The sequence below is a fragment of the Pangasianodon hypophthalmus genome, chromosome 9, assembly GCF_027358585.1.
Source record: "Pangasianodon hypophthalmus isolate fPanHyp1 chromosome 9, fPanHyp1.pri, whole genome shotgun sequence".
Lineage (NCBI taxonomy): Eukaryota > Metazoa > Chordata > Actinopteri > Siluriformes > Pangasiidae > Pangasianodon > Pangasianodon hypophthalmus.
The window spans coordinates 23,328,734-23,354,497 of NC_069718.1; the positions used below are offsets into that span (position 1 = coordinate 23,328,734).

General features: G+C 37.8%; 1 protein-coding gene across 1 annotated transcript; it reads left to right on the forward strand.

The window, feature by feature from the left end:
• Window positions 1-6,510: 6,510 nt before the first annotated feature.
• Window positions 6,511-24,563, forward strand: LOC113529791 (fatty acid desaturase 2). Its single transcript, XM_034307156.2, has 13 exons — window positions 6,511-6,661; window positions 11,362-11,635; window positions 12,123-12,233; window positions 15,091-15,288; window positions 17,610-17,711; window positions 18,939-19,064; window positions 19,236-19,296; window positions 19,415-19,491; window positions 19,589-19,686; window positions 19,780-19,876; window positions 21,811-21,890; window positions 22,031-22,156; window positions 24,094-24,563. Exons 2-13 carry the CDS (start codon window positions 11,426-11,428, stop codon window positions 24,143-24,145), a joined length of 1,338 nt encoding a protein of 445 aa, XP_034163047.1. The 5' UTR covers window positions 6,511-6,661; window positions 11,362-11,425; the 3' UTR covers window positions 24,146-24,563.
• Window positions 24,564-25,764: the final 1,201 nt, after the last annotated feature.

Consider the following 25,764-nt stretch of genomic DNA (forward strand, 5'->3'; position numbering starts at 1 on the left):
CCCCTTGTTTGTTATTTTCCTATGAAAGACCAATCACACTCAGCTTCCTGAATTTTGGACAAAGCGTCCTCACATTGAGTGATCCACAATGCGTCAATGAGTGGATGTGGACAACTCAGTAAAGTGTTATGGTAGGATGTTCGCTGCGTACAGGGAAGCTCCACTATTGCGATACAGATGAGGTAGCCCTCTACAATGCAGAGATAGACCCAGAGGTCATCAGTTTTGAGGTCTGATACTGAAAATGTAGCTGAAGCTGCTCTGAAACTTTGCTTCCATTACAAGTTGTCTAGCCACAAGGTGAAGAAGCTGTCCAGTGATAGCAAGTCATTGTGGCAGGCCAGTTTAGCTCTAAGTTCCTGCTTTCTCAGTTCCTCTCAAGACTCCTTGCCCTTACTCCTTGCTGCAACCAGCATCAGCTCATAGAAGGTACAAATCTAATCCAGTATATCCAAGTGATTATACACTGAATCAAAGGTGAGGCTTTGGCATAAACTGTTTTTGGACAGTTTAAATCTTTAGGGTATCCACGTGAAACCATTCACAGCAGCAGGAGGTAAGAAAATGAACAAGTGAAGAAAGCTCCAAGCAGAAAGAGAGTATCGGGATGAATCAGGTAGCTTGTTGTCATAGAAGTGGATATGGTTTTAACAAAGTAAACAGTACACTGGCAGAACTTGTGTCTCCTCTACAACTTTATTCAGTTATAGAGTGAGACTCACTCTGAATCAATATAAATCACCTCTTAGTCCATGTGGTCCAAACGAACACTTTAATTAAGTACAGGCGAGAGGAGCCACAACAGCAGACGTGTGTCAGGATCTGACAATGGCACATCAGGGAACAGGAGTCCATGTATAGCTCGACAGAGATAGTGGACTGATTATTAGATTTGCTCTTATCCTATAGTGGTCATTATAAAAGAGTGGCCATGATAATCAAAGTGCAAGCGGGGACTCCAGCAGGTCTAGCAACGACAGCATAACTAAAAGTGAAAGCCAGAAAGTAACACAGATATAAGGACACCTTGGGACATAGAGCATCCCACCACACTACTGTCAACAAACCTGATCTGTAGCTTTATCTAAGTGAAAAGCAAAATGTCTGACTAAACAAATACATTTTCAACCTAGACTTAAAGATTGAGATTGCGTATGAGTCCTGAACACTAATTGGAAGGTTGTTCCATAGTTGGGAGGATCTTGTGGCATCTTGCCACTGTGCCACGTTAAATCATGCTAATATTTTTAATGGTAGAATTTTTTGGCATGCTTCCTTTGGCATAATTTAGGCACAATTCCTGGAGCACATGTGTCATGTATTGGGAGTTTTTTTCTTCTGTCAGATATTGCTTTGAGAGATGGCTGTATTTACACTCGTATAAGGTGGCTACGGTGCATCCCAGGCCACTTCCTAACATGGTTTATTAGCGGATTGAAATCTGTTTCAAATGTGTTTGGCTGCATTTACACTTTTTTTTTATTTTATGTGGATAATCTCTATACAGACAGTAAGCTGATACTCAAAACACCTTAAATAAATATGTTTAAATGGGGTCAGTGATCAGGAGTGGTGGATCACCAGGATTATCTTTAGTGATATCTGCTGCCTTATATCATGCCATGTGATTTTGTTACTACTTACTTACTTACTACTTACCAGAGACTATGATGTATCTTGATAAAGGCTACTCATGCTATAGATTTATTTGTTCATAGAACAGGTTTTAGAAGAATACCTTAGTCCTTCTGTCTGGAAGAACTCCCCACAACCAAATATATATTCTCTTTATTCTCTTCATGTATTCTTAGATTACTCTGCAAAATTAACTTTTCTCACAAAATTTAACACCACTCTTAAAACATAGCCCATAATCATAATTTTGAACATTTTAAAAAATCCTCAAAATTTAAAACATTAACCATAATCCCATTTCCACTTTCCATTTGAAAATATCTAGCCATACTTCTAAATGTGCAAATTGTTTTTGCCTCAAGCAAGAGTTCATGTAACCTACTGAAGGCCACATAAGTTTATCTATATAATACTGACATCATACCTTGCGTACCTTACAACTGATAAGACTGCAATTGATTACTAGTGGGTGAAGCCTGTGCAAATGTGCAAAGTTTAAAACACATGGGAAGAAGGGGTTTCTTTATGACAAATTATAGTATGTTTTTGCATTAACAATAATATATTGAAAAAAAACAAATTATAGTTTAATTTTCCATCCTATGAAAGGCGGCACATGTGAAACATTGAGATCATTTTGCAAACAAGAAAACAAATGAAAGCATAAATAATCAAATATCTTTATAGCATTTATTTATTTATTTTTTAAAGGAAAATGGGAAAACAACAAAAACAGCTTTTTAATTTTTTTGTGAAATAGGAATATTACATCATTTTTAAAAAATTAAATATTGACTCCTTTTAATTGTTTCTACTTGTTTCATCACACAAAGTCTAGAAAATAAATGTACATGAATCCAAATATGAAAAAAAATGCCCAGTCACCCTGGAAGAACAAGTAGAGTAATGTACACTCCTGCGCAAAAAAAAAAAAAAAAAATGGGCCAAGTCCAAAATGGCAAATATGAAGCATTTAATGGTCTTAACAACAAATCATTGGTCAGGAAATGAGCAAGAATGAAACAGATGCACTCCTGAGAGCTCCTGTGCCAAAATTTGCTGGTTTCCTTTTGCTGCAGTGAACTGTTTGTTTGGGGAAAAGCTAGAAACAGGGAAATTCACTTATACAGTCTTCTTGCATGCATAAAAGATAAAATCATGATAATAATTAAAATATTTGATGTACAATTCAAACTAACACATGTCTGGGTGTACAAAATTTCCAAAAATATCTTCTGTTTTTTTTTTTTCTTAACCCTCCTATTATCCTCAAAATTACTAACATCTTTTATCCTTGTGGTCAATTTGACCCCAGAAATTTAAACCTCCAGAATATGATTTTTACCCAAGTTTGTGTGTCAAGTACTTTATGTTTATTTGTTGACTACGTAAATAGCCCTTTAAATAAAATATAGACCCTCACCCCACTTTATTCATCCAGAATACCGATTGCGTGACTATGGAAAAATACGCAAATCACCATAAAATCTCACTAATTGACCTACAATTGGAAAGAAAGATCTTTTTGGATTTTTAAAGGCTTTATATTATTTCTAAGTACAGATTTTTGTTTTATAACATTTGATTTATAACATTTGGAAAGAAGAAAAAATTCTGTTATCAAGGATAGTAACATGTATTATGTTCGGGGTCAATTTGACCCCAGGAAAAACCAAACACAATTTCAAACATTTTTATTTGTAAAACAGAAGGGGCCAACGAGCAGTCATGCATCGGCAGCTGTAGGTGGCCGTGACCTTGTCCAGATGATCAACCCCTCCCTTAGTCTTATTGTAATCCAAGAACATTTATGATTTCCTGTCTTCTCTGGTGCTCAGGACAGCATCTTTGTTCATGGTGCTCATCAGCAGGACATTTTTCCCTTTCTTGGGGCAATAGGAGATGACAGTGGCTCCGTCAGTGAAGGCAAAACATTGAAAATGTTACCTTCTTGTTCTTCATTGCAAGGAGCTCAGAGGGAAGCTCCAGCTTGTTTTTTTTTTTCTCATTGTCCCCTACATGGTAACCTTCCTTTTCAGCAGTTTTTCACCCAGGGTGTACGAAAAAAATTATCACATGTAATGTTATGACCATTCAGTCCTTCAGCCATGTCGAATACCACCCTCAGTGTATCTGGTGGGGCCTGGGACCATTTTGATGACATTAGCAGCGCTAAGTTTACCCTGCCGTTCAAGTGGGGTGAGGGACCACAATAACTTTGCATTTTTGGAAGGTAATGTGTCTGCTGGTGGTTGAGAGACAACAGGAAGGTCAATACTAAGAGTATCATTCTCATCAGAGGAGGATGCCTCATAATCAGGGTCCTCCTCAACATTATCCTCTGTCTCAGACACATTCTCCTCTATGTCACTTACACTGTCAAAGAACTGACAAAATGTCAGTTTTGCTAAACCTTTGCTAAAAGGTCATTTCAATTCATTTTCTATTTTTTTTTTTTTCATAAAAAGAGAGCCCACAGAGCACCAAGAGACATTTTAGAGAAGACTGCTGTGTAAGCTTTTATATGTTTGCTCCTCCCCTATATTGGGTGAACCATCAGTGTCCTCATGAGAACTGTGTTTACCCCTTCCCCATGTCATGTGACCTGTAAGTGGATCTCGCAATACTACAGGTATGGTTATGTTAGATTAGGGCCCTAAAGCAGAGGGAAGTTTTTTGAAGATTATAAAATTGTATGTTATAGTGACCCTCAATATGATCTAAAACAAATGTGTGTAAAATTTTGGTATTTCTTATAGGTTTTATGCAGCTAAAACAGCCTGGGGTCAAATTGACCCCAAGGAACACTGATGCTACAAAATGTGTACAGGACATTGAAAACATATCATGTTAATTTTATGTTTTCCCCGTTGTCCCCATTAAATTAGGAAAAGTCGTTAAATAAGAAGCAAAAAAAATGATGTCAGCCTTGTATTTAGAGACGTTAAACATTGAATGGGGTCAAATTGACCCCAAAGATAATAGGAAGGTTAACAGATTGGTCATTATTTGGTTCTCTGCCACACCTGATGCAGCCCATCAAGGGCCACAAAGCTTAAACATTTAAAGCAATCAAAGGGAAAAGCTTCTCATACTAACTTCCTTTATCTATTTGTTTAATTCTTGCTCATTTCCTGACCAATGATTTGTTGTTAAGGTGATTAACCCTCCTGTTGTGTTCGTTTCGGCTAACACTCATAGTGTTCGCGGTCATTTTTGACCAGGATCATTTCATTCCATTATAAATCCACAATAATACATATATTATCACCTAATGTTGTATTAGATCTTTTTATCAACTTCAGCTCTTGGAGAACATTACAAGTTTTGAACTTGTATTTGCTGTGTATGTACTGCAGGCCACATTTACCTGAGCTCATACCACTCGTTTTTTTAGGGAAAAAACATTACATAGATGAATTTTGAAACCAGTTATATTTTCTAAACTGTGGAACAAAATAACAACTTTTGTGTTCCTGGTCAAAACTGACCGGTATGATTTATTTATTGAAAACAAAAGCCCAAATGAACACAGGGAAAACTTAACTATATTACAAAATTAATGCTTGAACCATACACTGTATGAACACATTTACAATTTTCTCATGTAGCTCTGAAAAGACAGTGCCATAGTGTCATCCCAATGTTCCTCAGTTTTGTCCTCTCATTAGCATGTTGGGCAATATACTGAGGTCACTGCATGTTCTTTGCAAATATATACACCACATCTGTGGCACACAAAGCTTGTTTTTTTATCTCTTGGTGCACGCAGTTGGCACCTCTTTCTTTTGCCTCCTCCTTCTCTGGTTGGCGTGGATGTTGCTGCTTTTGCTTGCATGTCTCTCACCCATGCAGCAGAGGATGGCGTTCGTGGAAGGTGTCGGCACCCGTGAATGAGGGGCTCCACCATGCTTTTTCCAAGTTCTTCAAGGAACAGTCTCCTCTTGTAGTTTTTGCCCTCCTTCCAGCCTGGATTGATCTTGTCAGAAAAGTGGGAGGCAACTCAAGCTTGTTTTGTTTTTTGTTTTTTCTTATTGTTCCGACCATGGTCAGTTTTTTTTGGAGCAGCTCCTGATCCAGGGCATAGCTGGTGAAAAAATTATCACAGGTAATGTTGTGTCCTTGTAGCCCTGCTGTCATTTCTAGGACCACCCTCTTCCCCTGATTTTTCTCAGGAATACCATCAGCCGGTTTGCCTGTGTACACTTGCATGTTCCAGGCATAACTTGTCTTCGCATCACATGCTGCCCATATCTTTATACCATACTTAGATGGTTTGTTTGGCATATATTGCTTGAATGGGCACCGTCCCCTAAAACCGACTAGACACTCATCTACAGTGATGTGTGTGTGTGTGTATGTTGAGGTGTGGTAAGAGTGTAGAAATGTGCTTGAACTCTGTTTTATACACTAATTGTAGTCTTACCCATTCATTTCCAATGAGCGGTCATCACCGGGAACATCATGGGTGTATGCACGTTCCATAAAACACACAAATTTTTATAAAAATATTTCAAATTTATTTTATGTGTTCAAATGCCATGTGTGAACAAAGTCATGGAACCTCATGACAAACAGATGAAATTTACTGCACTTTTCTAGAGAGGAAACTTGTAAATCGGTCAGATTTGACCGGAACACAACAGGAGGGTTAAAAGCTTAATATTCTGCCATTTTGGGATTGGCCCTTTATATATATATATATATATATATATATATATATATATATATAGAGAGAGATAGAGAGAGAGAGAGAGAGATGGAGGAGAGGAGAGCAGTATTGGAAAGGAGAGCTGCGCGCTGATTGGTCAGCAGGCTGCAGGGCGCGCGCGCGGATTGGAGCAGAAGCGCTCGAACGATCTGTTTGGAACTCAGGAGAGCAGCGCAGTGATGAGAGCCGGTATGAAAGAGCAGCGGCGCACCGGGGGATAACACTGATAACACCGAACACACACACTGATCACGGAGGACTGAGCACAGTTCAATGCACATCCCGACTACGTGCACAGAAGGAACACCCTAACGAGTGAGTACATCTCTCAGTGCATTTAGTGCATGTGTAGTAAGCCATGATTGTTGTATTGCATTCTGTGATGTGTGTGTCTTTGTACAAGAAAGTACAGGATGCACATTTAAATGCATGCATTTATTTATTGAGCTTGACTGTATTACACTCTCACCACAACCAACGAGTCTTTCTCTGACTCCTCAGTACAGGTGCATAACACTGCTGCAATAACACTGCATCAAATAACGGTTTCAGTGGAAACCAGCTTCTGAGATATAAACCCACTTTCATTCAATACACTCCTGGGCCAAAAAAAAAAAAAAAAAAAAAGCCCAAACCTAAAATGGCAAAATATTAAGCTTTTAATGACCTTAACAACAAATCATTGGTCAGGAAATGAGCAAGAATTAAACAAATAGATAAAGGAGCTTAGTATGGGATAGCTTTGTGGCCCTTGATGAGCTGCATCAGATGTGGCAGAGAACCAAATAATGACTAATCTTTAAGAAAAAAAAATCCCAGAAGATATTTTTGGAAATTTTGTACACCCAGACATGTGTTAGTTTGAATTTGACATCAAACATTTGAATCATTATCATGATTTTAACTTTGCGTACAATAAGACTATAGAAGTGAATTTCCCTGTTTCTAGCTTTTCCCCAAACAAACAGTTTACTGCAGCAAAAGGAAACCAGCAAGTGGAGGCACAGGAGCTCTCAGGAGTGCATTTGTTTCATTCTTGCTCATTTCCTGACCAATGATTTGTTGTTAAGACCATTAAAAGCTTCATATTTACCATTTTGGGCTTAGCTCAATTTTGCTCAGGAGTTTATGTATATATATATATATATACCACAAGCCCCAAAATGGCAAATATGAAGCTTTTAATAGTCTTAACCACAGATCATTGGTCAGAAAAAAAAAAAAAATATATATATATATATATATATATATATATATATATATATATAAATACTGAGGTGTACAGTGGCACAACTCGTATTGTGTGCACCACACAACTCCAGTATCACATGCATGTTCCCTCCATGTGTGTGCTGCTTGCCTCTGGGTTCTCCAGTTTCCTCCCACCTCCCAAAAACCTGCATGTAACAGTTCATAAATGGCAATGCTAAACTATTGTGTGAATGTGTGTGCATGGTGCCCAGCAATGTACTGGCGTTTTAATCAGGGTGTATTCCCACCTCACGCAGTGTTCCCAGGATAGGCTGTAGGATAAAGCACTTACTGGTGAATGCATGAGTGATTTTAAATATTTTCATTATGACAATGGACCTCATTTATCAATCTTTTAGTAAAGTTGTGCGTAAATGTTTTCGTAGGCCACAACAACCTAAAACTTTTCTCCAGTTTTACAAGAGTACTCACATGTGTGTGTTGATGAATGCCAATCACCTGTATAGTGCAAAGCGTTTTCACGCTACAGCTCGTTTGCATTTAGTGACACCCACAAAACTCCATAAAAGGAAAAGCTCACCGAGAACTAAAAGCACAAAATGAGGATGAAATGATGAAAAGAAGTGGAAGTTATTTTGGCTCATATCTATGCCAATAGAAATATATAAGGTGCCTTTAGTGTCTTTAATACAACACTCAATTTTCATAAAAATATTGCAAGACAATTTTTCCATTGTTATTCTGAATAGTTAAACATTATTGAATACACCGATGATATTCACCTTAATATGCTGTTTACAAACTTTGTACCATTTTCTTTGGTTGGTTTTGTGGATTTTGACCCAAAAACTTAAAATGTTTTCTTGCAGCCATAAATGAGGTATTTCATAATTCAGGTCATTTTACCATTTATGTTGCACCTTTATCACAATATTGAACATTTTGTACGTGTCTGTGACATTGTCTAACCTGTCATAATGGGATAATCGCCTCTTTAAGACACCTGCCCTTTTACATGAGTGACATCACAACCACCATGTCGTTTTTCTTTTGATGGAGTGACAACAACTGCTGCATGCCCTGTTAAGTATCTACACTTTATATGTCTTGAATTTCATCATATTATGTTTGTAGCTGGATGTGGTCAAGCTTAAGCCCATCACGGTAAAATATCCAGTTACTTCATACAGTTTTAGAATATAAAAATGTATGTGTGAAACAGTGTGAGGTCATCTTTAACAATTCAATGTTTTGCTATCTGAAAGTCAACCATATGCTCATGAGACGCTAAAATGTCCACTCTGTCATCGTCCACCCTGTTATGTATCTTCCCCATGTATGCTTTCTCTTGCATTTAAAAAAAAAATAGTTGTTGTAATATATGTTATTTAATACAATTAAATAATGTAATTATGTAATCCACGTTATTAAAAAAAGAAAATAGAGATTATATAGATTTATTTCTTTTAGATCATCAGTTAAGTTTCGTTAAAGTCACTGGCATCTTCATCACTTGTTGTTTTGCTAAGCTAAACTAAAAAACTCCCATGCCCTACTGTATGTGGCATGAAATTCTGTCAGTGTACTGAAGAATATGTTGTAATCATTTCTATAACCTACAATACATTATAGGATCAAACTAAGTGAGAGAGAATTGCAGTAACTTATTGCAGTAAAATGCAGTAAAATTCTTTCAAGATTTGTTTGAGATTAAGATTTAATTGATTAAAATGTTCTTATGAAATGCCATTCATTACAACTCTTTCCTCATGTGTGTGTGTGTGTGTTTTTAATATGCCGTACTGTAGTGTAGTCATGGCTTTGTCCACCCTGTCCTGCCTACGTCCACCCTGTCATGTCCTTGTCCACCCTGCCGTGTCCTTGTCCACCCTGTCATCTTCATGTTTTATCAAAATAAACAAATCATTTCTATAAGTAAGTAAAACATTTTAAGTGATTATAAACAGCAAGGGGGCAAATCATATTATTTGACGTTTTGATCAAATATCTTTGCTGTTCGATTGTGTATAGGACAGAAAGTACAACTGGTGTGGATTTAGTAAAAAAAAAGTTAGTAAAAAAAAATTTAAAAAAATATATATATATATATTTTAGTAAATTTAATATTTCAAAATGATTTGAACAATACATAACTTAAACAATAACTATTGTGGTGACCAGTACTATTTTTCTGACCAAAGTTTTTTCTGTATTTGTTCATGACAGGGTAGACATATTTTGTAGTTTCTGCTTGTAGTCACAAAATAAAAAGTGTTTAGCTTGACGTGAATGTTTCTGGATCAGACTATAGTCTGATTAATATAATGAACCATCAAAGAAATGGAAAATCTGAATTTTTTTTTTTCCATGTTCTGAGATCCCAAAGGCACCCTATACTGACTTCGACCCCTATATATTATTTAGCAGCGTACATGAAACAGTGTACATCATAGCGTATATCAGTAACAGTACAAATAGCACAATACTAATAGCATACATCAGTAACACTACATGAAAAGGCTAAAACCAGGAGACCAATTGCAGACAAGGTGAAAATGGTTTGAGATCAAAACAGAAAAAAAAGATATGTACAATATCTGTGTTTAAAAGTCTTTGTGAGTGTCGCCCAGAGGTCTCTCACGCTAACGTGATCTTGAGTCTCTCCTGCACCTGTATACACAGATACCATGTTGGAAATGCAGGAGGGCGTATATTGTAAGGAAACCTGATATATTCAGTAAGTAGCTGATGTGGACACACAGCACACAAGTTAGTACATGGCACATTGAGACATACCAGATCGGTCACTTATCAGTCACTTCAGTGCTAGCTCTAAAGTCTTGCACAGCATTAAAAGAGATTCTGTGGCAAATGGAAGCAACCTATACGCCAGCTGAGACGTCCTCCTTTGATACAGCAGCATTTCTTTTGTCTTAATTGAATGACTGGTCTTATTTGTCTTAATTTATGGATTTGTGTTGGCTTGCTTTGTTTTCATTAATATATTTTTCCATATTTAATATTTCTTTAATTAAAGCCATTAATATGAAATGAATGGGTTTCATTAAATTTCATAAAATTTCATTAAATTTGTTTGTGCAATTGAAATAAATGAACTATTTAAACTTGGTGTGATACTGAAATTTCTTGCACAAATGCTCCTATTGAATAATTCATGAACATTTTTTTGTATCCAGCTTGATAAATGAGGCCCAGTGTTTGCTAATTTAGATTTTTTTTATTATATGAATATACTACATAATAAAGTTTTATTATGCTGCAGAAGTCAGGTTTCTACTCATTGTCTTTCATTTTCAGTGTTGTCATGTGTTGTGTGTTGCCAAACTGGATTAGCCAATATGAAAAGCCTTTATTATTTCCCAAACCAGGTCGGATTTTATAGGAGTGGGTTAGCTTAAATGACAATAGGGCTATTATAATTTATAAGTACACTTTGTATGTTATTAATGTAAAGTGTGGAACATAAAAAACAAGGAATAAAACAAATATTTTAAGCCCTACACCAACAGAAGAGAACACTGTGATGGAGTGAACTTGGAACTTGGATGAACTTGTTTCTTGTTTGTATCTATCTATCTATCTATCTATCTATCTATCTATCTATCTATCTATCGATCTATCTATCTATCTATTGATCTGTCTGTCTGGTTGATTGGGGGCAGGGGTATCTAACTTTTGTGCTTTTGTACCATCCTGCCTGAAAGTACCAATTTCCATTGAAATGGAAATAAAACTCACCCAGACAAACTGTAGAGCTGAAATGAAGGTGTTTGATGTTGCAGTAGTAAGAGTGAACCAGCAGTTTGGGTCAGAGCCTGCAGCGCGGTGCAGAGTGCAGGCAGAGTTATGGGCGGTGGAGAACACCAGGGCAAGCAGCTGGGGTCAGGAGAGAGCGGCTCATGCGCGCAGTACACCTGGGAAGAAGTGCAGAAACACGATCGCACGGGCGATCAGTGGCTGGTGATCGAGAGGAAAGTGTACAATGTGAGTGAGTGGACAAAGAGACATCCCGGAGGACACAGAGTTCTTGAGCATTACGCTGGAGAAGACGCAACGGTAACTAGCCACCTCATCGGATATTTTCCGTTCATTCATTTTCATTTACGTGGGTATCCCGGTGACCAGATACTCGTCTGAGGACAGGCCTGGCTACAGGGGGTGGGTCCTGGTAACCATAATCTGGGTACACTTAGTCTTTTTTGTACATTTTATACAGAAGGCCCTTCACTACAACACGGTCATTCCCCATGAAATGGTCAGATATGGTTAAATGGTTTGTCTTATGCTTTAGATGAACAGTTTAATCTACAATCTACTTATCTGCAAGTTTCAATGAATTTTTCAGCAAAAAAAAACATAGTATGAAATCACACAGCGAAATTTTCACTGTCAACAATTAACACCGTTCATGTTTGTTGTACGTAGGCCATATAAACTCATTTTTCTAACTCACTGGAGATACTGATATGAACACAGTAGCTACTAGCAAGATAAATATTGTTGCACTTTGTGGATACCTGAATGAAAGTGCAGCTTTGTGCAGGACGCATTTACGGCCTTCCATCCGGATCGGCGATTCGTGCGGAAGTTCATGAAGCCACTGCTGCTGGGAGAGTTGGCGCCCTCAGAGCCCAGTCAAGACCATGGCAAAAATGTACGGCTGCAACTACACACTACACAAATGTGTTTCCATTACAGATATATGGAAAATATATATATGGATATATGGATATATGGCATCATTCACAGTCAAGCCGATATTTAGGATATTTGGTAACCATTTGTTTCAAATCAATTTGACATTATTGTCATACGAGGCACACAGACATAGGCCTTGTCCAAATCCAATAAGACAAAAGCAGACTGGATTAGCATACTCCCCTGATCCCTGTGCAACTGTAAAGTGCTGGGCCACTGTTCCATGGTTTGCACTGTTGCTCTTAAATGCTAGGGTCAGGTATCGGCTGAAGTCTCCTCTCCAGCACTCAGATATATTGTCAGTTACTGTTCAATAACTGTTTCAGTTACTGAATAAGTTGGAATAAGTTAGTTATCTAACTTATCTATCTTAGTTATCTAATGTTTATCACTCAGCCATAACTAACCTGCAGACAATCTGCAGATAATAGGTCCAAGATAACATACAGACACAAAGGATTTTCTAATGTCTATGCGATACACGTGTTTGTTAGAAATTACAAATCTGAACCATTACTATATACTAGAGTCTAAAAAGATATTCAGCTGACATACAATTAAATGTATCAAGTTCTTATTGACCTCTGAACCTATATATTACAAGTTACCAGTGATTCCCACAGTACCATCCTTTTAACCCCAAGAGAATATGGTGCAGACAGTTCTTTCAATTATCTATGAAGAAAAGACAATACATATTTGTTATTACATATTTGTTATAATGTATTTTTCACAATTTGACAGCATGCTAGCCAATCTATCTATATATCTATATACAGTACTATGCAAAAGTCTTAGGCACTCTATTTTTTTCTGGAGAAACTTTGTTATAGATAGAATTGTTCTACATTATTGATTCAGTACAAAAACATTTTAGATTTCCAAACATTAGTTTTCCAGCAGAAAATTAAATGTTACAGAAAAATGTTTGTATGTCAGTAATGAAAGCAGCATATTACATAAGAGACACTTTTCACACACACACACACACACACACACACACAAAAAACATAATGAAAGCTGCTGGGTTTCGCTGCAAAAATAAGAAGCAAGTGTGACAGTCAAAGTTTCCAGAAGAACTGTGGCTGCTTCTGCAAGATGCTCAGTAACACTTACAGCTCATTTCCTTATAAAACTGCACTAATTGTACCTGAGACTACTATTTTTTTAAAGCAAAGTGTTGTCACACCAAATATTGTGTTTCCTTTATTACTGTTTACTGCTCTTAGTAGTTTTTTAAATGTAGAAACATTTAATTTCATTATTTTTGAAGGCATCTTTGCTCTACAGCATTTCTTTGCATGTGCCTAAAACTTTATATATATATATATAGGCATATATATAGGCTCTTATCCACATTTTAGACAGACCAGATTGTATTAATGCTACAGCATTAATATGCTGGAAGAAAAAAAAACCTGAATCAGTAGCAATTTTTGGTTTGCTCCGTTGAAGCACTGTCAGTTCATCAGGCCAGTCTGGGAAATACTTCATCAGGACTCTACAGGGTTGTCTAGCTGAAAGTTAAGCTGTGTGGATAGAAGCCCAGGAAAGTTATTAATCACTGAAAACTGTCTGTTGCTATAGAAACTGTTTGTGGCCTGCTGGCTTTTCTGAACATAATGAAGGCAGTCATTTAGGCAGTATCAGGTGAGGTTTTTCTTTTGGTTCAGACTCAGACAGCGACTGGCTGTTAGGGTGTACAATGCGTGTGACGCTGCTCAAGGTTACTTTAGTCCACTGGTCTTTTTTATCCCCACAATAATACATCTGTGTCTACTGCCACCTATTGCTTATTAGTGGCAGTACATTTTGGCCCAGTTTGTCTGACTGGGGGTCGTGTTACATTCTTTTATTTTAGCAGTTTAAGACAAACCAATAGTTCTTCCCATCCATCAGACACGTTACACTTAGATATTTCCTAGATGTCATAGATGATTTCATGTTTTCTTTATCACTTATCACTCATTGTGTTTCTAAACAATAAACACAGTTTTCATTATCTTATGATAGTATCTTTTACATCCTTCTCAGTATATTAAATAATATTGTATCTATCAGCCTCTTTTCCTCAAATTCCTATCAGTCTGACTAGGGTTGTAACCAGGACCAAAACAAGCAGCACATTGCAGAAATGTTGCACATTGCAGTTGATTCCAGCTAGACACTTTAATTATATATAATTGCACAATATGTTAGAACTGTTGGTTTCTGAAATTTATTTTCAAGTTTCTTAAAAATGACAGTGAATTGACTTCATATTCAAGAAGCACATAGAGTAGCAAAGATATAGAAGGTCCTTTGCTAGAATATACAGAGTATTTTCTTTATTTTCCTTTACATATTTATAAAAACTAGTCACAATAAACTGATTTTTCGTATTAAAGAACTATACAGTAGTGCTCTGGCCATTAATAAATCAACTATTTTATCTAGTCTAGTTGTAAATTATAGAACTGAGATGATCATAATTTTGTATATTAACACAAAAAATGGACATATGCAAAATGAACATTTTATTCTGGGTAAAAGATTCTGGGCTACATATGCTACAGTAATTAATAAATAATATGTTCAGTAATTATTTAAAAAAAAAAAAAAAGCAATGTTTATATGGTTTACATTTTAACTAAAACAGATAACCAGCAGTTTTGTTCTTCCTGCCAAGTGCCCTGTGGTTAGCACAAAACCCCACTTACACATGCCAAAAAAAAAAAAAAAACCTTCTAAGAATACTGAGGTCTGGAACTGTGTGTCCTTAAAGTTAGTTATGGCCATGTGTCTGACTCTTATCGCTTTTTTCTTTTCCTCAGGCTTCTTTAGTTGAAGATTTCCAGGCCTTGCGTAAGCAGTTGGAGGCACAGGGTTTATTCCGCACCAGTCCATTGTTTTTTATCCTATATCTTGGCCACATTCTGCTGTTGGAGGCCTTGCCTTTGGTACTGCTGTGGAAATTTGGCGATGGCTGGATTATTACAATTCTAACTGCTGTCCTACTGGCCACTGCACAGGTAGGACGCCTTCATCTTTAACTAACACCATGTTAACCACACAACCCTAACTTTGTACAGTACCTTCATCATTTTTGGCTGAATGGTGGTTTTCCCTGCCACTGTCACATTCTCCCTTTAGACTTAACGAGAATTAAAGAGACTGTGTTTGAGTTCCAAACACTAATTAGAAGGATTTGTTGGAAAGGCTTTGCCCCCAGGTATAGTCTTCATGACTCCAGGTGCTGATAAAGAACCTTTTGCTCAAAGTAGATGTAGTGGATCATAATAGACCGGAAGTTTGCTTAGGTACTGTGGGACGTGACCATTCAGTGTTTTGTAGGTCATTAGTAGTATTTTATAATCAATTGACATTGGACTTCTGATCGAAAGGTCGTGAGTTCAAATCCTAGCACTGATGAGCCCTTGAGCAAGACCCTTAACCCCAACTGCTCAGTTAAGATAAATGTAAATCGCTTTGGATAAGGGCGTCTGCCAAATGCCATAAATGTAAATGTAAACTTTCTGACTGTGGTAAGGACTACTGGCTGACACCTACTGGAACATTCAGACAGCAACGCATTACAGCAGTCCAACTAGAGTCATTCACACATTCCTCAAATTTATTAAGCTGGTGTCTGTATTCTTACTTTTTGCTGAAATGGTAGTTGTGTGTCATCAAACTTTATATGTATGTATAAAAAAGTCACCATTAACATTTACAAACTAATAATGGTCAGTCAAAGAAGACCTGAGCCAGGAAAGAGCTGTTCCTTTAACTCCAAAAAAATCTTCCAGCCCATCTAGAAGAATATTGTGATCTATGGTGTCAAAGGCTACACTGAAATTGAGCAACACAAGCAAGGAGACAGAACCTGCCAAGCAACTGAGCTGGCACGCTGTGCACAGAATACAGCTCCCCACCAACTGGTGACATCTCTGCCCATCTCTTTACCAGACTGCTCAAAACATATGGTCTCAAGTCTGATGATGCAATCACAAAATCAAAATCATTGACTTTCGGCCCAAGGTGCTCTAGTACCAAGGAACACTTATGAACACTTATGAGCTTTATGTTTGAAGTGTTTGTTATTGACAATCTGTGTCTTGCACAGAAGTCTAATAAAATGTCACTGCTCTGGTTCAGATCTGAGAGGCCATTCCTCCACATCATGCCCCTTCATCATTACCAGCATGAGCACTGACGTCCCCCAGGAGCACTATGGAGTGAGTAGAAGGTACAGTAGAAGGTACCTGCTCAATCTTCTCCAAGAAGGCACAATGCCCCAAACTGCTATTTGGTGCATATGAACAGTCAGATTTTCCTTCCTGAGACTCAATATCTCATAGAGGTAACCCTCTTGTCCATTAGGAAAAACTCTGAGGTTGGGAGCATCCCCACAAGCACCTGAGGGCTGCTGCCTTTGGGAACTCCAGAGGAGAGAGACCACTCACTGTGTTTGAAAAATATCCACAAGAATTGGGTACCAGAGAACTTACTGTGTGTGCTTAAGGCTGAAATCTAGTGCATAGCATTTCATCTCACACATCCAAACTCAGGTTATTTCCCTGCAAGTAAAGTAGCATTCCACCTCCTGAAAGCCTGTTTTGTCACATGCCTGCTGCCCAACTGGCATCGCACCTGAGACCAAGCCTTCATCTTCCAGGTGGTGAGCCCACAAGATGGTTCCACAGTCACCAGGTGCTCACCTATGACACCACTCCCAAGTCTAGCTTCAGGACTGTGTCCTGCAACACTAATCCTTGCAGGATACACTTTTTGCACCTTTCATGAGGGTCTTTAGGATCATTTTTTTCTGAGATCTCCCCTCATATCTGTTCATGAAGAGTGCATTAATCTAATGGTGACATTTTATTTCATATCTATCTTGTTGATATGTTACATTTGCCTTCTTTATACAGGGTGTCCCAAATGTTTACACACATAGGAGAAATTAACACTTTTTAGCAGAATGTAATATTATTGCCATTTCTTTGTAAACACACATCTCATCTCTCCCACTCATGATGAGCTCATGTTAACACACCTGGTGCTATGCATGTCCAGCTTCCCAATCAAGCCATGAGAATGATTTCAATACGTTCTTCTTTTGTCAAGGGCAGTTAAATTGTTAAATTCCCCTATGTATGGAGACTTTTGGGACACCCTATATTTATCCATATGACGAGTGTGACACTGTGAGCTAGCTGGGATGAAATGTTAATTTTAAATAATTTTTTAAATTTGCATTTAGTGTGTAGCTATTTTTTTTAAATATTTTTTCCTCAGAAGTGGTATAGACACCATATTTGGTGTGTGCTTTCTCTCCTTTCTCATGCAGGCACAGGCTGGCTGGCTTCAGCATGACCTTGGCCACCTGTCCGTCTTCAAAAATTCCACCTGGGATCACCTAGCACACAAATTTGTCATTGGACACCTGAAGGTACCAGATCCTACAGAGACTACTGTTTACCATGTAGATATACACTCGCTGACTACTTCATTAGGAACACCATACTAATACTGGGTAGTAGGAACCCCCTTTGCTTTCATGGCATGGATTCCTTTGAGATTTGTGTCCATGTTAACATGATTGTAACACATAATTGCTGGAGATTTGTCATGCTTCAAATCTCCTGCTCTACCACATCCTAAAGGACGGGGATTCAGATCTGTTGACTGGGGAGGCCATTTGTCCATTGAACTCATTGTCATATTCATGGAACCAGTTTGAGCTAACCTGTGCTTTGTGATATGGCACATTATCATGCTGGAAGTAGCCATTATAAGATGGGGAAATTTTGGACATAAAGGGAGGCAAAAGGTCAGCAGCAATGCTCAGGCTATGGCATACAAACAATGCTCATTTGGTATTACAGGGCCCAATGTATGCCAAGAAAACATTCCCCACCTGTTATACCAGCCCGAATTGTGGACACAAGCCAGGTTCGGTCCATGGATTCATGATGTTGATGCCAAATACTGACACTCCTATCAGCCTGTCACAGCAGAAATCGTGATTAATCATTCGGCAGTCCAGTTACATTGAGCCTGTGCCCACTGTAGCCTCAGATTCCTGTTATTTGCACAGGAATGAAACTTGATGTGGTCTTCTGCTGTTGTAGCTCATCCGCCCTAAGGTTTGACATTTTATACATTCTGGGATGCTTTTCTGCTCACCACATATGTAAAGAGTGTTTTTTGAGTTACCATAGCTTTGTTGTCAGCTTGAACCAGTCTGGCCATACTCCTCTGACCTCTTTCATCAAAAAGCATTTCCACCCACAGAACTGCTGCTCATGGGATGTTCTTCCACACCATTCTGTGCAAACTCTAGATACTGTTGTGGGTGAAAATCCCAGGAGATCACCAGTTCCTGAAATCAAACCAACCCAAAAAACATGCAGTGGTCAAAGTCACAGAGATCACATTGTGATGACTGATGTGAATATTAACTGAAGCTCTTGACCTGTATCTGTGTGAGTTTATGCACTGCACTGCTGCCACATGCTAATGATAATGCATGAAAATTGCGTGAATGACAGACGTACAGGTGTTCCTATAAAAGTGTCCAATGAGTGTATGTCTACAAGCATTAAAAATACTTTAAAACAGCAAATATATAACTTTTCTCTGTAGTGTATTGAACTGTGTATGTTTGATTATATAGGGGGCCTCTGCAAACTGGTGGAACCATCAACATTTTCAGCACCATTCTAAGCCCAATGTGCTCAGTAAGGACCCTGACCTCAACACACTGGAAATACTGGTACTGGGGAACATCCAGCCTGTCGAGGTAAACTCACTGTATCCTTGTATGATATAAAAGCTCTAATCTATTTTTTTAAATGTATTCATTCATTCATTCCATCCACCAGGGACAGATATATATTATCCTTGACAATTACTGCATGGATTTTAGACTGTATTGTTTTTGTATAATTCTTCCCTTCCTTTTTTGTTACAGTATGGGATTAAAAAGTTGAAGCACATGCCCTATAATCATCAGAACAAGTACTTCTTTTTGAGTATGTCATTCGTTGCTATTTTCTTCAGACTAGTATGATTGCATATATTGCTCAGAATAATTCATTATATTTATGTTCAGCTTTAATAACTTCCCCACCCCACCCTTCTCTTACCCAGTTGGCCCTCCCCTGCTCATACCAGTGTTCTTTAGTGTGCACATTTTTCGAACTCTGTGCTTGAAACGGGATTGGGTGGTAAGTTGCCATGACAAGTTTTTTCACTATTATTATATACTATCATATATTGCCCATAGATTTATTTTTTAATAATCCTTTTCTTTTTTTTGTTGAGGATTTTGTGTGGTATCTGTCCTACTATACACGTTTCTTCTCGTGTTATATTCCCTATTATGGATTGCTGGGAGCAGTATTGCTTCAGACTTTTGTAAGGTAAGATGTTTGTTAGGCTTTGACTTAGTCCTTATTTTAGACAGCATATTAGCATGAAGTGTATCACAATCATACACATGATGTGATATTCAGGTTTCTAGAGAGTCACTGGTATGTGTGGGTGACCCAGATGAACCACATTCCCATGGACATTGACTATGAAAAACATGATGACTGGCTCAGCATGCAGGTACATTTTTGGCTCAGTATCTAGGATCAATAGCTTCTTAACAATGGTCAACTCAAGCTTGTGCAGAACTGTATCGTGTACACAATATTATTCAGACACCTGAAACTAGAAGAATGGTAAAGTGAATACAGTCAACACTAAACTATCTGCCAAGAAAAATGTGTGTATATCTAAAATGATTAAAATATGCAATAAGTGATCATTTGACCTTAACCATTTGGGAATACTATCTTGCTATATTTTTTTCATACATTTAAATAACATAAACATAAAATGTTGTCTTAAACAGTGCATTTTTCCAGTGCATGTTTGGGAGGAATAAATATTATCTTCACTGTTATCTTCATCCCCACCATTAATATTTGGTAGCCTCCTTTGGAGAGAATATCAACACTGTGTCACTTCTTGTAATGTCTATAAAAGGTGTAGAGGATCTTTACCAAACAGCCCTAATGCATCAATGGTGTCTGAGAGTAATACATACAGTCCCCTCCGAAATTATTGGAACAGCAAGGCCAGTTTTTTTTGCTATACATTGAAGACATTGGGTTTTCAGATCAAAAGATGAAAATGAGACGATAGGTCAGAATTTCATCTTTCCTTTGCTAATATGTACATCTAGATGTGTTAAACAACTTTTGGTGGCAGACCACTCAATTTTTAGGTGAGAAACATTACTGGAACATGTGACTGACAGGAGTTTCTTGTTGCCAAGGTGTAGCTCTGAAAGTCTATTCTTGGTCTGAGCTCTGGGTTTCACCTGTGAAGACTGCATTTGTTGTTAAAAAGGATAAACCAACATGAAGACCAGAGAGCTGTCTATGGGAGAAAAGCAAGCCATTTTGAAGCGAAGAAAAGAGGGAAAATCAATCAGACCCATTGCACAAGCATTGGGCATAGCAACAATTTGGAATGTCCTGAAAAAGAAATAAACCACTGGTGTACTAACAACCAGACATCGAACAGGTCGGCCAAGAAAAACAGCAGCAGTTGATGACAAACATTGTGAGACCTGTGAAGAAAAACCCAAAAACAACAGTCAGTGACATAGTCAATAGGTATCACAATCCACCATTTGAAGAAGACTTAAAGAGTAGAAATATAGAGGCCATACCACAAGATGCAAACCACTCATCAGCAGTAAGAATCAGAAGGGCAGATTGGAATTCACAAAGAAATGAGCCACAAAATTTCTGGAACCAAGATTAACCTTTATCAAAGTGTTGGAAAGGCCAAAGTGTGGAGAAAGAAAGGATCTGCTCATGGTGCATGGTGGAGGTAGTGTCATGGCTTGGGCTTGCATAGCTGCTTCTGGAATGGGCTCACTGATCTTTATTGATGATGTAACTCATGACGTAACTCTCCAAGCAGAATAAATTCAGAAGGCGACAGAAACATTCTATCTACTAATTTACAGAGAAATGCATCCAATCTAATTGGGAGGATCTTCATCATGCAGCAAGATAATGACCTAAAACACACTGCCAACATAATAAAAGACTTCATCAGGGGAAGAAAGTGGAAGGCTTTAGACTGCCCAATTGAGCATGCATTTCACCTCCTGACGAGAAGAGAAGAGGGAGAAACTCCCAAAACACACAGATCACAAAAGAAGAATGCAACAGCTTGGTGATGTCAATGGGTTGCCGGCTTGATGCAGTTATTGCAAGCAAGGGGTATGCAACCAAACATTAAGTGTTATTTACTTTCAAACTATCTGTTCCTATACTTTTGCTCACCTAAAAATTGGGTGGTCTGCCAGAAATTCAGAAACAAATGTATAGGATCCATTATTATTATCGCCTACAGTTCTTTTTTAAACACATTCATTATTTAAGTATGTGTACCAGGGAAGTATGTTGAAGCACAGATTACTAAACCTATATATTTTTTTCTTTAGGATGTAATATGTGCTTTTGTGGCTTTTTGTTTAGTTGAAAGCTACTTGTAATGTTGAGCAGTCGTCCTTCAATGATTGGTTCACTGGCCACCTCAACTTCCAGATTGAGCACCAGTAAGTGGAATTATTTGTGTTTTGTCGTTATGTGCATAGGTGCATGAATTGAATATCAGGAACCTGCTTATGTATGGGGCTCTTATAATCTTTCTGTCTCCTCTCACCACAATCCCCTCACACCCCTCTCCCCCTCCCAGTGTCTTCCCTACAATGCCTCGCCATAACTATGTTCGTGTGGCTCCTCTACTTCGAGAGCTTTGTGAGAAGTATGGAGTTCAGTATCAGGTCAAAGGCCTGTGTGAGGCTATGTCTGACATTATTGGGTATGACTTTATTTTATATGCACGCTCATTCAATATACACTCTAAGATTACAATGTTTCTTCAAATGCTTTCACACCTGTTCTTTTAGTTGCTAACTCAGACACCTATTCATTCATTTGTGAAGTCAGAGCAAAATGTATACTTTTGGTGTGCTTGCTATTTGTGTTTCACATTGCACACACCTCAATTCAATTCAATTCACTTGTATTTGTATAGCACTTTTATCATCATTAACCTTTGGCTGTGGAACATGTAAGGCTGAAAACATTCTTGTAAAAATCTTTCATTCATTGGTCAGAAATATGAAAAAGGAAAAAAGTAAGCAAACCATTACCGAGGTTGTTCTAGGTCACACTCATCCTCTGGCCAGTCTAATCAACCTTAGTGACCCATGTGGCCCTGGCTGCCACAACTAGAAACTTCTGAAAGTTCAAAACGGCAAATTATTTATGGTGCAAGATAGGGCATTTGTGCTTATTCTTTCAATCCATCCTGAAACACCTTCCACTTGCCTCTTTTCAACCAGCACATAGACAGTGGCTGTGCACTTGCAAGAGTATGTCTGACCCCTTGCAAATATCCATGTGTGCTGGTGTTACCCCAGGGGCCATACCCATAATTTCAAGGTGTGTCGTCTGCCACAAACACTGGTTGCATAGTTTGAATACTCTGCACTGTCATCCATGATAGTGATGGGATAAAGCCGTTGAATTTGGCCAATCAAGTGCCAATGCATCCTGGCCCAAAGCCTCTGTCTTTACCCTGTCTTTACCATCTGTGAACCAGTAATAGCCACACACCTTTCTTTCCAAGGTTTTGATATATTGACTTTGAGCTCTCATTTTTCCATTTTCCTTTTATTTTCATGTTCCCAGCCCTGCTGGGAAGCAACTGTTGTTACTATTTCCACTTTGCAGTAAGAAAACCTCAGGGCATAATGTGAAGGAGAAAATGTGTGCAGGATTCTTGTCACCAACACTGAGATATGGTTTGGTAATACTAAGGCTAAGTTGTTGATATTCAGCCTTCACCAAAATGGTCTGTGATGCAGCATTTCCCAGTCTATGTATAGGCAGTGTATGACCAACCATAATTTTCAGACTGCTTCTAAGACTTCTGTCTTCTGTCTGAAAGGCTTACATAGCCTGCAAGTTGAGCTTCATGTCTATGAACTCCACAGCCTGTGCAGATTTTAAATGGCTTTCAGTCCTAGAGATTCCACAGATCAGAAGGAGCGTCTGGCTCGTCACTTGTTTTTGGGAGTGTCCAAACAGCAGCCGGTTAGGGGAGGATGCATAGTGTTCAGCATTGCAGGGGCAACTCTTACTCATTATATGAACAATCTTGGTCAGAGGTTTCCACACTAGTGATTGTGACCCCACATGGGGTTCCTTAATTTACAAATGGGGTTACAAGATAAAAGATGTCTGCATGATGTCATCTTCCAAGCAATATCCCAGGTTTTGGCATGATGTCATCCTCTGGGCAGTATCCAAGGTTTTGGCACCAGTGTGACAGTGACAGCTAAATGCTACTCAGGAACACAGCAGACTTGGGGAGAGATTTCACGAGCTTTATTGTAGACTCATGCTGCTTTGCACTTCCGCCTCGACAGGCTAACGTTCACTCACGCTTGTACGCACAAATACACACACATTATTATAACTTCACTCACAGTCTCAGACCATTGTTTAGGTCCAGTGTGAGGTCAGAGTGTGATCAGTGTGTTCTCACCTGCCAAATGAACTACACCAAGGGAGAAAACACCCCAGGGTTTGATCAACACCCCCAAACAGACCACACATTGCATATGTGATAGCACCTTTAGGAAGAAGTAGTGAGAAAATTAGTTGCACGTTTCAGATTGCATGAAATCAGACACATAATTCAAACCCTTTTAACACTGAGCACTAAGATTTTATTCATGTCTGCTTCAGGTCTTTGAGGAAGTCTGGTGAGCTGTGGCTAGATGCCTACCTCCACAAATGAGTCGCCCATTCGTCCTTCAATAACTGTTTAAAACTGTGTCTACAGTGTAATCACCATTCAACAAATGACATAGGACATCTGCCGTTAGTTCACTTTTTTAATATTCTCATTATCTCATTGTCCTATATGCTGGAAATGATGTGTTATTATGGTGCTTTAGTTGTAAAGTTCTCTCAAACCACATACCTCATCTGTACAAGAATAACTTTTACCTTTCCATGCTGCTGGTAACATCAGACACAAATAAATTGTAATGTTTTTAATGATTATTAAATCTTATATTTAAAAAAATAACAAAATGTTTTAATGATTATATGATGATGAAATGATAGTGATTAATATCATTTGAATTGCTTTGAATGACTTTTTACACTTTGAATTACTGAATAAATCTTAAGCTGCTCCTGCGCGTCTTCAAGTTTAGCATTCATGGTTTGTTTTTCAAATACCAGAAAGAAAATACTCAAAACTGACTACAATAGACTGCAAATGATTGATGTCCAGGTACAACATTAATCCTTGCTCTTAGAACCCAAGTTTACAAAAGTATTTATTATAAATTTACACAATTTTCCCCCCTTGATTTTTTTTTCTTATTTTTTCCTAACTGAAATGTAGAAGACAGAAATATATTTGTGGATACCCTGACACTCCAGTTTGCCAATGTAGAAAGCCAATGAAATACAGTATATAATAACAAAAATATCATTATAACACCAATATTTGCCTGTACATAAACAAATATGACTTCCCAAACAGAAATCATGCTTAAAAGGAGTAAAATATGTTTAAAATAATTTTGTATTAAAGATGTATTTTTTTAAAAATATTTAATCATTTAGTATCCAGCTAAAAAAACAATGTAAGGGATGTTTTTGAGCTGATGACGAGGGCCTGATATCTACCTATAAACACTTACGGTGTATCCAGAAGGTACCACTAAGTACATGTGTATTTAAGTATATCATAAGCAAAATGAGCAAATATAAAACTGATGGACAGTAATTGGTTCTCTGAATGAATCAGTATCTCTGTATTACTGGATTATTATCTCTGGATTATTTTGCACCCCCATGGAGTGTCAGGGATGAGGATTCTGTCACTGCCTCCTTATATACTGTACATACATGGCCTCCAGTTGAATAGGCTGTTTAGCTCTTACCATAAACATAAAGCTGTGACTGTTAGTAATCTCTGCTATACTCTATCACAAATATGATGATTCATCATCATCATAATTGCGAGAGTATTGTCAATAATATGACTCACAGTCGTAATATTGTCAATAATCATCATAATTGCGATATTGTCAATATTATGACTCACAGTCATTGCTGTACATTTTCCCATACGCATTTTGGAATCATCCAGTGACCAAATGACTGTGTGTGTACATACTATATACAGTACACAGTATCATTTTCACAGAAAACATCAACACCTTGCTGCGCATTACCTTAGTTACATGAAGCTAGTATTTGCTTGTGATACCAGCCTAAGAACCAGAACTAGTAATTCTCCAAATCTGGCATAATGCAAAATAAATAAATAAAAAATAATTTTAAAAAAAAATTGAAAATTATGTAACTATAAAACAATGAAACAAATATATTACATAA

Excerpts from the sequence above, each read along its gene's own strand:
- LOC113529791 (XM_034307156.2), top strand. The coding sequence starts at position 11,426 with ATGGGCGGTGGAGAACACCAGGGCAAGCAGCTGGGGTCAGGAGAGAGC. Across the intron at positions 11,636-12,122 it reads ACGCTGGAGAAGACGCAACG|GACGCATTTACGGCCTTCCA; the intron begins GTAACTAGCCAC and ends AGCTTTGTGCAG. Across the intron at positions 17,712-18,938 it reads TTGTCATTGGACACCTGAAG|GGGGCCTCTGCAAACTGGTG; the intron begins GTACCAGATCCT and ends TTGATTATATAG.